The following is a 16,228-nucleotide window of genomic DNA, read 5'->3' as shown; positions in this document are numbered from 1 at the left end:
GTTGAGGTAAAAACACAATACTGGAGAAACTCGGCAGGTCAGACAGTGTCCTTTATATAGTAAAGATAAAGATACATAACCAACGTTTCAGGCTTGAGCCCTTCATCAACGTGTGACCAAAATGTAGGCAGGCGTCCGAACAAAATGGGGGTGTGGTGGGGGAAGGAGCATAGACCCACAGGTGGATAAGGGAGGGAGTAGACATCAGCAAACAGGGGTAGGCAGGATGACTGTGAATGGAGGGAAAGGGGTGGAGAGCTGAAGGAAAGAACAGAAAGGGATAGGGAAGAGAGGGAGAAAGGGGAGTGGGGTAGCAGAAATCGGAGGTCTCTGTTAATGCCATCTGGCAGGAGAGTGTCACAATGGAAAATCAAGCGAGGAAGGAGAATAATTTCCCGTGAAATATGAAGTCAAATCAGCCCTCTGCCAGTTCTGCCCACCGTTACTTGTTTGACAATCTTCGTTTTAAACTCGCAGAAACCCATGTTTTAAATAATGTCTGATTGTGCAATTTTATATTCAGCTTCTTTTGGCTGGGCGCAGTTTGCACACCGTTTATTCCGTTATCGAACGGAATTTAGAGCGTCCGTTTCTATGTAACTGGTCGCCTATTCCTGTTCCCTTATCCGCTCGATTTCTGAACTGTTGTCACGTTTGGCATCGATGCCGAAAGTGTTTCGGAAGCTGAAAGGATCCCCGATGCTTCCCACCCACCCTGCACCCCCCACCTCCTCCCGATTTCGTTCCAGATTCTCCCAATTTATACAAAGCCAATCTCAATGTCTAGTCGGATTACATCATGGCCGAGGAATAACCCCCGTACATTTTGAGAGTGTAATTGTTTTATTGTTAACGGATTCAAATCTGAGACTTTGCAATTTATTTGGAACCCAAAACGAACATAAAAACTTACGAAGGGCACCCTGCTTTGGAGCTGTTTACCTGCCAGTGTCACAGAGCGAGTCCGATGTCGAATCCTCGCACGTCGTTTCTCTCTGTCCTTCTCCGAGTTTTAATTTCCGATCGTGCTGAATTGTGCTGAACTTTCGTTTCATCCAGGAGGAGGGATGCACTTCCGATGAGAAAGCTCCCCTTTTCACCCCGCCGGCTGCAGACATCAGCAAAGCCCAGGAAAGGAGGGCCAAATTATGAGGATATTGAATCGAGCACAAAGTACGTGTCCGCTGGTCGGATTCTGCCAGTTCCCAGGAAGCAAATGTGAGAATGTTAAGAAGGAGGATCTGAGGTCAAACACCGATGTGGTAACGGCTGGGGAGGTATCCAGGAGCTCAGGGGAGACCGGGGAAGGACCAGGGAAGAGAGGGATCTTCGGAAAAAGAGATGTAAGAACTTATTCTGGAGTCTCCTGTTCTGATAGTTCCAACATCTAGCCCTTCCTCTCAGCACAACCCCCACCCTTAAAGCAGCCACTCAAACATTTATTCGGATCACCGAACCCTCTCTCGCTCCTTCCTTACTACTTAATCCTCCTTCAGCTTTGTAACACCTCATGGATTGTAAACCAATCTTTGGATAAAACTTTAAAAAAAAAACCATCTGGGGGACCCAGCAGCATCGGTGGGAGAAAAAGGATGATCCCATGGTCTGATGAGAGATTCCCACTGCAAACGTTGATCATTCTTTTTCTCCCACGGATGTTGCTGAACCCACTGAGATCCTCCAACAGATTACCTTCAAAAAAAAAGGCTCCGGCCCTAAACATCGGGTTTGTATCTTTACCTTTGCAAGCCAAGCCAAAGATAAAGGACACTGTTTGACATGCTGAGTTTCGCCAGCATGGTGTTTTTACATCAACCACGGTGCCACCAGACATTTGGTGTTTTAATTTCTCCAGCAGATGCTACAAATCCCAGCATCTTTGGGGTGAAGCCAGTTACAGTTTGATGTACTTTAATCATTTAACTTTCGCTTCGATGGGAAGTCTCTTCTCATTTCTGTAAGTGATGCCAGGTCTAAAATCTAGCCTCCTCCTGCACAGGATTATTTTCATTCATTCATAATTTAAGAAGTTGTTTCTGTTAATTCCACCCCCCCCCCCCCCCCAAATGGCTGTCTCTAATTGTTGTTGAAAAGATAATGGTGATTATCTTCACTGATTCTTTCCCACAGGGTTTGGCATCAGTGATAGTGAATAAATAGCAATGTATTTCCAGTCCGGAAGGTGTGTGACTTGGTGTGTGTGTTGGAGATGATGGTGTACCCATGGTCACTGCTGTCTTTGTCCTAGGTTTAGAGAGTATTTTTGATGAAACCAAGCAACTTGTTGATAGCACACACTGCATAAAGCCAGCAGTTGTGAAACAATTAAATATCTGGGTTGTCAGGTAGACAGTTGTGTTGATGAAAATGTCCACTTTTAATCCAATGATTGCTGATCCAGTCTAATTTCATTAGGAACTGTCTTTATTTCTTGTCTTATTAGCTATCAATAAAAGGGATCTGTCTCACAGCAGGAGAAGCAAAATCAAGGAGAGAAAGATTTGATTATGAGAAAGATTTGATTATGTTTAAAAAAAGGAAATTAAAAGAAAATCAATTTTAGATTTTCAAAATATCCATCAATTAAAATCTGAAGATAGAATTTGACTTTGCCATTCATTAATTTTTGCACCCAGGGTTTGTAGAATTAATTTTTTCTAGAGTATTGCTAAATTAATCTTTTGACAGCTTGTCGGAGTCAGAATCGACTTAAATGTACAAATTTAGTAATTAAAGTGAAGGTCAACAGTCCATGAGCAAAATACTTAATTCTCTCTTTCCTCAGTGAAGTTAGAGAGTGAGAGAGATGCAGAGAGAGAGAGAGATGCACGACTACATAAAACAACAAAAGAAAGCTGTGAACACAGAATAAAACAAAAACAAATATATTGTGGATACTGGAAATCTGAAGTTAAAAACATAAAAAATGGTAGAAATTAGTAGCGGCCTAACCATCCTCCACGATGGGAGAAACTATGTGAACATTCCAGGTTGTGATTTCAGAGAAAAGTTACAATTGTTTTAATGTGGAGAGAACTTGGGATGATAGGGAGGGGAATGAAAGAAGTGTCTGTGTAACATCAAGTGATTAAATAGCCAAGAGAAGGTAATAATTGAACAAGGAAAGAAACTAACATTTACCACCTCACTTTCCTTGCATATCACAAACCCTATCATAAACCTTTTCATTTGTTCTTTTTTTCCTTATTTATCTGAAACAAAACAAGTTATCTTTTTTCCTGGACTGACAGAAGATTGTGACCTGTAACATTTATTCTATTCATCTCCCCACACCTATTGCCTGGTTTGATGAGTATTTCCACAGTTTTATATTTTCAGTTTGTCAAAATTGGTCCTATTAGAGAATATGTAAAAAATTTATCACATCACATGTAGATTCTCTGCTGAATTTGCACATTTGGGGTTAAATCTACAAAGTGCATAAACCTTATCCATTTAAATAATTCTATACCATTCAATTCTGTTGCATGAAATGCATTATTTTTAACCTATTTGTTGCTCTCTTCAGTTGAATATTCATGTTGCTCTGTCCTTTTGATGTTTGGCAGTGAAGAGATTCAGTAATGGGCAAACCAGCTGAGACCTCATATTCTAATCAAGGAAAATGCTGTGGCACAGGGAGCATTTCTGAGAGTATCCCTAGTAATAGTCCTGTAATAGGTACATGGCTGGACACATTTATGGGCATTTTTTCCCCCAACAGCGACAGTAAAAAAAAACACCATTCTCAACACCCATCACACATTCCTCCTTCTTTGATTGAACAGCAGATATAGGAAGCTCATAGGATACAGGAGATGTATCTGCTGTTAAAACAGGTTTCATTTGAGCAGACTCTTGTGTTGGAGTATGATAGAGTCTGTGATTCTCCCACTCTATGTCATGGGGATGACAGAAAACCATGTTAGCAATGGGTATGGCAACACAAGCTGGGAGCTTGGACAAGAATAGAGTTTCAAAGAGCAGACAATGAGAATAACCATCCAGTAATGCAAGCATCTCATTGATTAGGACAGATGTATTGCTGTCACCCAGGCCTTTCATGTTCAAAAGCCACATGCCCTGCTCATGTCTTGTCAATTCCAGCGTGTCCATGAGAAATTGGTAGAACCTGGATATTGGCAATAAATTCATTTACTCGAGGGTAACAGCGTCTAAAGTGCCTACAACACTCCAGAATTTCACGTTCTCCACCATTATGCCACAAAGTCAAAACTGGGGTTCAGCCTGAATAAGCCATACCCAAGGTTGAAGGGTCCAGAAAGGAGGCAAGTGAAGTCCTACTGCGTTAACTGCCTCCATTATAACTGTAGACTCGAGCTCCGGCTGAATCTTGCAGTCGGAGTCACCAATTTATTAGCGGCTACTACGGTAGAGCTACTAAAGTAACGCGCGCCAGACTAATCAACTTTTATACCCCGCATGTCCCGGGCTCCACGGGACCGGCAGGTTTAAATTGATCCGTGTGAGTCTCCCGCACCTTCCAGCAGGACACCGCTCTGTTAGGTGAGTGCTCACCTGTTTATATTGTTGTTCGGCCGCTACAAGCCAAAGATTTTGAAGAAATGATATGGCTGGTTTATATAGTGATGGATGATATGGATTATTGCTCCTCTAGAACATGCTGAGGGTAAAACTGGTTCCCCTAATTTTAATAGAGTGATAGAGGATGTCCAATCTCCCCTTCTCTATTTACCATCTCAGTGACAGCGTTGGTGAACAGTTGTGGGCGATTCGTGGGACTGACGATAGATAGCGTCAAATGTGCCAAATGATTTCTCTTCCTGAATTTACCTTGTACAACTCCCCATGACTAGTTAACATTTTGCACAAACCAGCCTTCGCTGATCATGTGATTTGTAATCTGAATTCTACATCAACTGGAAGGCCTAACATTGTGCGGCTCAGATGAGAGGTCACTGATGCTCATCCCGGGATGAAGCAGCGTGAATCCAGGCACTTGCAAGCAGGTGCTCTCAATGTCCGGAGGCGCTTTCATGGAGCAGCCCTACCCTCTAGTGACATCAACAAGCATTACCCGCAGCAAATTTCTCACCCACATGGAGAAAAGTCACAGGTCACGCAGCATCCAGAGGAAGCAAAGGGCAACCAATGTATCGGGCCTGAGCCCCTCATCAAGGTGTAGTGAAAAACAGGTAGGCGCCTGAATAAAAAGTTGGGGGGAGGGGGGAACACGGGGGTATCGACAGAGGCAGAGGGAAAGAGGCACGAGGAATTGGAGAAGTTCGATGTTAATGCCATCTCCTTGTTGGAATTTGCAGGTAGCCTCCGGTTGGCCATGGATAGACATGTTGGTGTGGGCATGCTACCCCTCCCCCACCACCCCCACCCCCTCAGCTTCTTTACCTCTTTATGGATGTTATTCTACCTTCTTGGTCTTGATAAAGAGTTCAGTCCCAAAATGATAACTGACCATTTCTACCCATAGGGGGGGATTGTCTATTCTGTTGAATTCTTCCTCGACTCAAAATTTCAGCACCTGCAGCTTTTGTATTTCTCCTCAGCAACAACTGAACTAAAAATAATGTGTACAGGTAGCCCTGTGACATGTTCTGCCTGCTCTTCAAGATGGTATTTATCTCCTCGACCAAAATTTATTATAGTTTGAATCTGCCACTGTTTGTAAAGAGTTTGTGCATTCTCCCATGTCAGTACAGGCTTCCTCCCATATTCCAAAGATAGATACAAGTTAGTAGGATAATTATTCACATGGATGTGTTGGGTGCAGACTCATGGGATGGAATGACCTGTTACCATGTTGTATCTCTAAATTTAAAGAAAGCTATGGAGCCATGTTCAGGGTATAATAAACACGTTATACATTGTGATTTTTGTCATCATAGAACTTGGTATCTGAGTGTCTTTCTTGTGCTTGAATAAACAAATGAACAAAGATGCTGGAGTCTCAGCTGATTGCTGTTGGGAATGAAGAGTGACTGAATTCCACAATAAGATTACAGGTTTTCCTCAACTTACAATGGGGGTTTGGTCTGGCAATCCCATCATGTCGGGGGGGGGGGGGGGGAAGGGAAAAAAAACAAGTTGAAAAGGAATACCACACCTCCCATTTTTATAATTTTTAATACCTTTATTCAACACTGAGAAAAACCATTAACGTTCACAGCTGGGCATGAAGAATGTTTAAAGCATCAAAACTATCCAGCCCAGCATTGTGAGAGAGTAGCGTGTTGCACATTGCAAGTACAGGAACAGATCAGAATTTGTAATTGAAAGTACGGATTCAAACAATTGTAAATTTGATAAAAATCGTGTCGGACCATTGTAAGTAGGGGAGCACTTGTAATAATCTTATTAAAAATGAATTACTGAAGGGAAACCAAAATAGATTTGCATAGGACAATCATATTAAACCAGTTGGATAGAATTTTTTGATGAGTTAATGAACACAATGTTCAGAATGGCTTAAAATCAAAGATGAGGCAGTTGTTAACATTGTAACATGGCTAAGTAACAGAAATTTGTGGTTAATGGTTGTTTTTTGAACTAGATGTAAGTGAATAGTTTCATGAACAGATGCAAGTGAACTGTATGTAGAAGTAAAACACTACTCAAGATGGACATAATGGGCCAAAGGGCTTATTTCTATGCTGTCTGGCAGTCCAAAACAATTGAGGATGTTTCCTGGGATGAAGAAGGACAGTAACTGGGACCTGCATGATCCATTTCTAAGATGCCCACTCACGGTAAACTTTGAACCAGGAACGTAACGTAGCACCCGCTAAAAACTAGTGAGTAACCAGAAACATTTATCATTTCAACAACAGAAAATAAATTGATTTAGAACAGGACAGAATAAGCCCTGAAATTAATGTGACAGCTTTGAGATTGTAGTAGTGCAAATACTAAATGCCATGATTCCTACTCAATTCTCACACTCAGGTCTCAACCATCAACATTGGAAATGAAGTGCAGTAAAACCCCTGGTACCCAGCACTTATGGGGATTGGTAGATCCCAGAGAAGTGAAATTTCCAGTTGCTTGAGATTGCGTGATTGATGAACTAACGGCGAGGCGCACCAATTTTAAACCCATGTTTTTTACCTATTTATTTTACTTGTTTTTGTTTTGCTGGTTGCTTGAATTTGGGTTAACAGAGACTTTATTGAAAATTCCACAAGCATTAGACCTAATAGGCTCTCATTCAATCAAAATCCAACCATAGTCCTTTGTTGCAATGATGTTTATTTCAAACTATTAACTGTATAATTAGAAAAATCACACAGCAATTTCACCTCAAAACACTTTCAATCAGAAACTTTCCAAATCTACCCCCCCCCCAGTTCTTTTCCCAAATGAAATTTTTGAATCTTGCAATGAACAATTCACACAGCTGATTCATAAACTGATTCACATCAACACCAGGAACTGCACAGCCTTTATAACACTGGAGAATGTGATGTCACTTTTACTGGAAATAAAGATAAAGCCTGGCTGGAACGCCAGTAGCATCTAAGCACAACGTACAGTTAAAAATCTCACAACAGATGTATTGCACTTTGTTTTAACATCCAGACTAGTTTAATTTCACATCTTTTATGTAAAATAAATAAAAGCAGTGCTCTTCATCAAAAAAAATTGGTTTGTAGACATGCTTTCAGCTGATGTCGATGGTTGCGTCACCTTCTAATCCTCTAATCTTAGATGTTAACAGCCACATGATGGCATGATGAAAAGGGACAAGTGTCATTTCATCAAATTCTTATGACATCCTGTTTAATTGACAAAGAAAAAAACAGTAACCAACAGACATGGAAACTGGGAATTCAAACAAAAAAAAACTTGTCAATAGGCAAAAGCATGAATAACTATCTTGACTATGGCCCCCAGCAAAGTGGACAACAGGGAATGGTATTAACAATTGGGACCAACAAAGTCTGAGTAACAATGTGTAATGGAGTCATGACATTAATGGTGCAACAACGGATGGTGCTACGAATTCAGAGCAATTACAATAGAAAGTATCAATAATTAGGGAATTACTACAAGATGCTAATAATTAGGGGAATGATAATGGATGATAGACAATTACTTTCAGTGTGGCTTAATTTAAAAAATATATTTTTTAACCACAACCAGGAGTCTCTCAACGTCCCAGTTTCTGTGGATGTTGCTAATTTAAACCAGTGCAAGCAAAGCAGTGGAAGGTGAACAAAATAAACTCTCTCTCTGGGCCCTTTTATAGTTAAAAATTAGCTATTTGTAAAGACAGATTTTCTCTTCCTTTAAATTGTACCACTTACCTCCATAAAAGGCCCAAAGGAAGAATGGCTGGACCAACTTCCTCCTCGTTCCCTCTGCCTAGGGGCCTAGTGTCAGAGGTGGAGCGAAGTCGCTTCACCTTCTCTGTAAAAGGATCACCGCTGAATATGGCTCCAAAGGGGAGGGCTGATGATGTCACTGTGATGCTGTCAGCCCACGCCCCAGGAGCATAAATTTCAAATAACCCATATGGCCAAAAAAGGCGATTACGTTGCACAGAAGATCTGCCTGAGTCCTAAGACTGCTTGCACAGATCTTCACTGGTGCTCGCACCTGCTCTTGCAGTTGCCATTTTGATTATAGGCTGCTTTCCCTTCCTGGCACTATGTTTGACATCATGGTGGCAGATGGCACTACTGCACTCCTGGCCCCACCTCCGTCAGCTTCGGAAGCTGGCTTGAGAATCACCCCTGAATGAAACCATCATGCAATCTGCATTTTCGGTCATCAGCATAAAAGGTAAATACGCCTTTTTTTTAAAAAATGAGCAGGTGAGATTGAGAGTTTCAAGCATAAAACTCCCTTCTGATTGTCTCCCTAAATTGGCATACAAACAACTTGGATTAAAATTTACCAAAGAGCAAGCCAAGAGAACTAAAAGAGCAGAGCTGACTAAGGACGGAGAGTGGGCGTTGAGAGTGGGCGTTGAGAGTGGGCGTTGAGAGTGGGCGTTGAGAGTGGGCGTTGAGAGTGGGCGTTGAGAGTGGGCGTTGAGAGTGGGCGTTGAGAGTGGGCGTTGAGAGTGGGCGTTGAGAGTGGGCGTTGAGAGTGGGCGTTGAGAGTGGGCGTTGAGAGTGGGCGTTGAGAGTGGGCGTTGAGAGTGGGCGTTGAGAGTGGGCGTTGAGAGTGGGCGTTGAGAGTGGGCGTTGAGAGTGGGCGTTGAGAGTGGGCGTTGAGAGTGGGCGTTGAGAGTGGGCGTTGAGAGTGGGCGTTGAGAGTGGGCGTTGAGAGTGGGCGTTGAGAGTGGGCGTTGAGAGTGGGCGTTGAGAGTGGGCGTTGAGAGTGGGCGTTGAGAGTGGGCGTTGAGAGTGGGCGTTGAGAGTGGGCGTTGAGAGTGGGCGTTGAGAGTGGGCGTTGAGAGTGGGCGTTGAGAGTGGGCGTTGAGAGTGGGCGTTGAGAGTGGGCGTTGAGAGTGGGCGTTGAGAGTGGGCGTTGAGAGTGGGCGTTGAGAGTGGGCGTTGAGAGTGGGCGTTGAGAGTGGGCGTTGAGAGTGGGCGTTGAGAGTGGGCGTTGAGAGTGGGCGTTGAGAGTGGGCGTTGAGAGTGGGCGTTGAGAGTGGGCGTTGAGAGTGGGCGTTGAGAGTGGGCGTTGAGAGTGGGCGTTGAGAGTGGGCGTTGAGAGTGGGCGTTGAGAGTGGGCGTTGAGAGTGGGCGTTGAGAGTGGGCGTTGAGAGTGGGCGTCCACAGTGGGCGTCCACAGTTCACTGTTTATGCAACCTGGGCTTTCTTCATTTCTTTTACACCCAATTCTTGAATCCGATACCAAGAGTACAGAGTCAATGTTTCCCAGGACATAATCAAACTTCGTCCCCACAGCATGGACAATGGGATACGAATGAATGGCTGCTGGACCAGTCCATCATCCATTTTGGCAAACTATACTTGGGCACCAACTAAATTCAAGACAATAAGCGTAATTAACAACCTTCTGATTAATTAATTACTGGTTTAAATGCCAATCTATTTCCAGCAATTGAACAGGGTAAATTTATGGAACAAGTGTGAGGTATTAGCATTAATAATGGATACTTCACAGTGCTTAGTATTCTTACAAAAAAGAGGGGCAGCAACACAGGGCAGTTTGCCCTTCTACAGGAAATGATGACAAGATTCTCAGTGCTCTAAAAATTTGCATGTTCAAATGAAAAAGAACAACTTTACTCTAAGGAATTTGTTGACATTTATTAAATGGGAGTTTACATTCCAATTTATATTATTCAATTTTACACTCCACAGAGACTCTGCTCCACATCTTTGGAAATACCAAGATGAAACACTGCACCATTAGATCATGCTGAAACCCCTCACTGGATCTGATGGATCCAGTGAGCTCTGCTCCCTGTTACATGGGCCATTGGGATCTGCTCTATAATTCTGGACCTATTGAGATCCTCCTCTCTATCTTTTACCCAGGACCCAGTGAACACTCACATTGTATCCACAGGGACTCTGTCTACCCAATGAGACAGACTGGTGTTGCAGGACAGGCACAGATTCAGGCTTGAAATATCTTGCTCTGTCTTCCCCCTCCTAGCATACAAAAATCGGCAAATAACTTCTTTTAAGAAGAGATACTGTGAATACACCACAAACACTCAGAAGAATGAGCTGGAATAAAGCTACTGTATCCTGTGATCAATGTTGGCTTATTTCTCAGTATATGCTGCTGAGGACTTGGCACTCTAACTTGCAGCAAAACAAGCTCAGATCTCATTTAATCTAAAGTCTGTACAGCAAACTATTAAAGCTGATACATGTTATTCATCAGGAACTATGATTTTCACTTTGAATCAGGATAACTGTGCTGATGAAAAAGGTAAAAGACGTCGCCAGAGAATGAAACAAGTACCTTTTAGCACCAGAGACCCACAGGTAACCCTATCTCAGAGAAAGATTGCAAGGTTTGGACTGCTCCTAGTGAGCAAACAGAGAGAGGGTTCCCGCGGAAGATTTATACCTTACTCCTGAATATAGGCTTGGCACCTGGGCCGCAATATTCATTGTAGATGAGCTTGAAGAGGAAGAGGTGGAACAAGGTGATGAGTGAAGCCACGCTGAACCAGAAGACAAAGGGAAGGCCAGGATATTGTTCAGCCATGTGATCCTCATGGGCAAGGATTGCCTTCAGGTGCAGTGTGTGCCTCAGTGCTTGCAAGTGAGTCAAATCAGTTGAGATGTACAACAATGGAGTGATGGGCCGTGTTACCATGACAGGAAATACGTGACCCTTGAGTTCAGCAGTCAGTTCCACTGGGTCGTTCATACAGCCTGCCTCGCAGCCATAGAGTTTGACCTGCCTCTCCTGAGGTTTGACCGAGACATGAAGGAAAGGCTTGTCATCTGGGTCCAGTAACACAGCCAGGTTGATCAGATCCTTGTTATAGTGAATTCCTCGCAGCAAATAGCTATTGTGCAGAACGGAGGGATCTGCCTGGAACTGGAGGTGGTTTTCAGTAAACTGGAGTCCCCCAAAACTCATCACCATGCCTTGCATCATGCCATGGGCTCCAGCTACTTCCAGGCTCTTGCAGCCCCGTTTCTGCAAGGTGAGCCTCCACAGGTTGGACAGCTGCAACAAGTGTGTGACATCGGTGATCTGCTCGGGCCACAGGTTCTTTGCGTGCATTGTGGCATGGCCGCTGAAACAGTGATCAGCATAATTCAGGCTTTCTTCCAACTTCTCACGTTCTTCTGCTCCGTTCTGCAGGTCCAGCAGAGGAGCTGACGAAGTGGAAAGAATGTAGAAGAGTGTGCTGTTCACAATCACACTGGATGGGGTGTGCGAGTCTGTAATCTTCTTTATCTCCACACCTGCAACAGAAACATGCAACTCACCACTGGTATCTCGGTAAACTCTACCAGCCTCATCACACACGGAATAGGTACTCTGACTACTGCAGAAGCTAAGGTCCTTAGGCAGGAAGAATAGTCCAGTCTAAAGGAAGCAAGAAAGATGAGAGAGAGTGTTGGGGGAAACAAGGGGTGGTTGAAAAAGAATGGCAGGAAAGGGGCAGAGAATAGTGGAAAGAGAAAGTATGTTGAAGCCCTAATTCCAGGTTGCACCAATGCAAGGTATATGCCAGCACTTGGGTTTTGGTCTGTTCAGAAATATACCACTTTAACTCCACCTCAAGCAACCCGAAATAACGGGCTCTAACTGCAAGACTTTAGAGTCTCTCTTGCTATTTTGTAAGAAGGGAACTGTCCCATCACCTGCAGAATGGCCAGGGGCCTGAATGTGGTGACATGTTTGAATTGATCCAGTTGAATTTTGCAAGCTGGAAGTGATGCTGATTTAAACCTACTGTATTTTTTAATTTAAAAAAAAATTAGTCATATAGCATGGTAACAAGCCCTTATGGCCCACGAGCCCATGCCACCTAATTGACCTACAACCCGAGTACTTTTGAATGGTGGAAGTAAGCCAGAGCACCTGGAGGAAACCCATGCAGACTTGGGGAGAATATATAAACTCAAACCCCAGTCCTGATCGCTGGTGCTATAACATCGTTGCACTAACTGCTACACTAACCGTGTGGCCATCATGAATGACATTTACTGAGAGGGGTTGCAGGCCAAAGGCACAGTGTCAGCAAATGTGGGTCCCTCATGTCAACTTTGGAAAATGAAGATGCCTGGGGCGCAGAAGGTAATCAGTCTTTCAGGGGAAAGGAGGATGAGGGATATGAGAGGCTACAGGCTGGTTGATGAGGAAAGTGTGGAGCAGAAGTCCAGGCATTGGGTTCCAATCTCCACATCTTTGCACCAATTGAAACCTCAATAGAGTTAAATCTCTTCAGCTTACATTGGAACAAAAAATGTAAGAAATGAGCATTGCATTTTGAACTGTTCCTTTTAATATAACCAAAGTGAATGGACTGTCAGAGGATTGCCTTAACTGGATAAAGGTTATTAGTGTTGTTGAAGGCCCAATTCACCATTAATGGAAATACAGGAACAAACCAGCTGTATCAAAAATTATGGAGGGTAAAAGGGCCGTGGTTTCTGGAGAAGATAAACTAATGAGAGAAGAGATGGAATAGCATCCTCAGACGTGGTTATAACTGGGCCCTTTTCTCATAAGTATTTTCTTTCTTCGAAAGGGTGGCAATGTTATACTCCTAGTCTTATGCAAAATGAGCAATGAACTGTCATAAAGGAGCCCATTTCCATCCATGTATTGTGGCCTACCTGAGTTTATTAAATCGCCCCACACCTTCTGATGCTCTCTGCGGAGTTCTTCAGCTCCCAATTTCAGCAGATCAGACATTTCTGCCTTTGCCGCTTTCCTCAGTTTACTGAATGATTCTTCCACCTTTGATAAATCCATCAACTCAAGGGTGTAAACCACTGATATCACGTGTTCTGTGAAATCAGATTTTGCAGCCACCTGAAGCTTGGTTGACATTTTTTCTGTAGCCACAACCACAAGAATGGTCTCTCTTTTCTCCGTCAGTGCCCTCCCTGCCAAGAGGACAAATTCCTGGTCATTCTGTTTCTCCAGGCTGGAGGAGAATTTGTTTCCAACGATGGGTGACTTGTTGACTTCGAAGACTGACACTCTGTCACTGGGGTTGGAGATGTAAATCTTCTGCAGGATCAGGTGGGGCCTGCTCCGATGCACAACCACATCTTCACGAAGAGTGACGCACTCTCGGGTCTTGTGTGACGACCCAATCTGAGTGCACTGCAGCAGGTAAATCACTCCCTCCTGGAAGTGGACAAGTGCAGCTCTGGATACTGAACGGACTCCAAGTGGTGTTAGAGTTACCAGAGGTACATAGTCTGTCAGGTGGATAGTGGCAAGGCCTGAGGCAGGAGGTGATGCCACCCAAAGTTGATTAGAGAGAGCATCCACAATTAAATACCCGTTGCCCACCACAGCTGGCCCTGATAACCGCCCTGCACTACCTCCAACGATACGACTCATCAAAGCGTTGCTGTGGTCTACAGCTGACTTCCATCGTTGGGTTTCTATCTGAAGACAACTGTCTGTGACTGTCCTGGAATCTGCTGAACCAGGGAACAGCTTGAATCCACCTTCTGGAGTCAGGTACCAGTAAAAGAGGAGCAGGATCCCCACACCTGCCAGCACTCTCCTCGCCCAACTGCTCGACAGCAGCATCGGTAACCCCTTCAAACGCTGTTGTAACCACATCTTCTGTCCGCCAGTTCCTTCCCTTTGCCCTACCCCTTCTCGCCTCGAATCAGAACTGTCAGGTGCCCAGCAGAGCCTCTGTAATATTTTTGTGACTGTCAGCTCTCGAGAGAGAACAGTACATTTGAAAAATACATTAGGTCAGCTATTTTTTTTTGTCTTCCTATTTTGAATTGTAATCACACCCCTCGACTTCAAGGACACCACAGTATTACCATCCCCTTTTAAAACCAATTAAGTGGTCACTTCTACTTACTGCGATTTTAAACCCTGATCTATCACCCTCTATCGCATAGAATGTTTGCTTTTTCTCCATGTACTATTTACTCTGACCTCCCTCTTCCTGGATCAATTCCAGTCTAGTAGGTCCCCATCTCATCGTTACACGGTTTCTTCCACTATCTCAGTCGCATCTACTCCCTCCTTACTTCGTGTTGTTTGAGCTGCCTCTGGGAGGCCATTCTATTTCCCATCTCATGATATTTATTTTCACTCTTCCTCCTGCCACCCTCAACCAGCCACTGCCGTCTGCGGGATTGACCGATTTTTGGTGAGATTCACCCGGAAGTGTCGCGATGTTGCCTGTGAGGTTTGCGACAGCAGCGGCCGGAGCGTTCGAACCCGGAACCAGGCAGCCTCTCCCCGCGCGGGCGGCAGCGTTGATCTTGTTCCGCTGAAACACCAGCGCGAAAGCGAGACGGCAGGAAAGGCATGCTCCGGATTGAAGCTGCGGCCAGCTCCCACCAATCTCTGCTCCTGGGCTCGCAGCAGAGTGATCAGACAAACCCTAACTGAGCAAGGGATTTGGATTTATAAAGCAACCCAAATAAAGGGAGTAGCAATGGGATTCTAGATTTGACCTAGCACAGTGTCAGAGTCCCACGCCATTCCCTCCATCTTTTGATTCACAATAAAATTTTCAACTCGGACTCCCCACCCCAGAATGTTTAACCCTTTAAAAGCAATGTGCCCGGTTCTTAGTCGTAAATGACCCATGTCTTATTCTAACACCGAGCTTTTGGTTCCTCGGCCAAAGATACAACCAACTATTCAATACCCTTCATAATTTTAAATATTTACAGTGTGTGTTTATCTGTGCAACCTCTGTACAGTGAACAGTCTTGTGTGTGTTTTCATTCCTTTACGGAACGTGGTGTGAGAGATGGGAAAATTGATCTAAAATTATGAACATGGAAGAAACTAAAGTTCATCAGTTAATGGCTGTAACCAGTACAAACAGGATAAGCTTGGGGTTAGGATGCAGGAAAGCAGAATCAGCACGATTAACATAAGAATCTTCTAGTCTTCGTGACAAGACCATAAGACTAAGAAAAGGAATGGTAAGGTACAATAGAATGTAGGAAGTTGAGGTAGTCTGGATCAGATAAAGGTCTCCTAGCCCTGGACAGAAGTACCAAATCCTACATATCTAATTAGCTAACCATACACAGATTTATACATATGAAATTAGCCAACCCTAGATAGAATGAGTCAACTCCGCATACCAAGAGATTGTAGCCCCGAGAATTAGGAAGGTGTGAATAAGGACAATGACATGATGGGGCACCCACAGGATACCCCCTGGTCCTCCAAGTGTACTGAAACTGCACGTAGGCAGGAAGGATTACCTATGCCAAACCCATCCAGGGGGCAGAAGAATGTAAGGGGGAGGGCACTCTGATACTGAAATTGACTGTATAAAAGTTGGGTGAGCCCCAGTATGTGTGTGTATTCCCAGGGTAAGGGGAAGCACCCAACTTTGCATTGTTGTAGTAATAAATGTTCTTTGTTCTCAATTTTTGTCTCGAGCAATTTCTTTAAAGGTACTTTAATTTCTAACAGTGGCAACAGTAAGGGCAAATGCAATGCCCCTCGCCCACTGCTTGAGAAGACGAATAGGAATTGACGTGTGGACTGATCAGGGCCATTTTTAAAATAAATTTACAAAGATGTCAATAGATTAAGCAATTTTTTTTTTTCAGATGTATTGTCAGGGTACATATTTGACATCACATACAACCCCGTGATT

At 43.8% G+C, this 16,228-nt stretch overlaps 2 protein-coding genes across 2 annotated transcripts in view; both read right to left on the bottom strand.

Annotated features, from left to right (window-relative positions):
• Positions 1 to 1,299, bottom strand: part of LOC138754435 (uncharacterized) — a 31,193-nt gene extending 29,894 nt beyond the window's left edge. Inside the window, exon 1 of the mRNA XM_069918709.1 lies at positions 943 to 1,299. Within this exon, the coding sequence (XP_069774810.1) occupies positions 943 to 1,118 (176 nt within the window). The 5' untranslated portion in view covers positions 1,119 to 1,299. The remainder of the gene's footprint in view (positions 1 to 942) is intronic.
• A 5,929-nt stretch (positions 1,300 to 7,228) lies between these two features.
• kiaa2013 (KIAA2013 ortholog) lies at positions 7,229 to 14,755 on the bottom strand. Its single transcript, XM_069918708.1, has 3 exons — positions 13,233 to 14,755; positions 10,999 to 11,852; positions 7,229 to 7,772 (listed from the first exon to the last, which is right to left on the bottom strand). Exons 1-3 carry the CDS (start codon positions 14,197 to 14,199, stop codon positions 7,755 to 7,757), a joined length of 1,839 nt encoding a protein of 612 aa, XP_069774809.1. The 5' UTR covers positions 14,200 to 14,755; the 3' UTR covers positions 7,229 to 7,754.
• Between the last annotated feature and the right edge of the window lie 1,473 nt (positions 14,756 to 16,228).

This window comes from Narcine bancroftii, chromosome 2, assembly GCF_036971445.1.
Source record: "Narcine bancroftii isolate sNarBan1 chromosome 2, sNarBan1.hap1, whole genome shotgun sequence".
Lineage (NCBI taxonomy): Eukaryota > Metazoa > Chordata > Chondrichthyes > Torpediniformes > Narcinidae > Narcine > Narcine bancroftii.
Note: the sequence above shows the minus strand (reverse complement) of the source record. Positions and strands in the feature narration are given on the sequence as shown.

Bases quoted from the DNA above. Each gene is read 5' to 3' on its own strand.
- kiaa2013 (XM_069918708.1), bottom strand. From the start codon at position 14,199: ATGTGGTTACAACAGCGTTTGAAGGGGTTACCGATGCTGCTGTCGAGC. The intron at 11,853-13,232 runs GTAGGCCACAAT...TTTCTGTTGCAG, and splicing joins GGGCGATTTAATAAACTCAG to GTGTGGAGATAAAGAAGATT.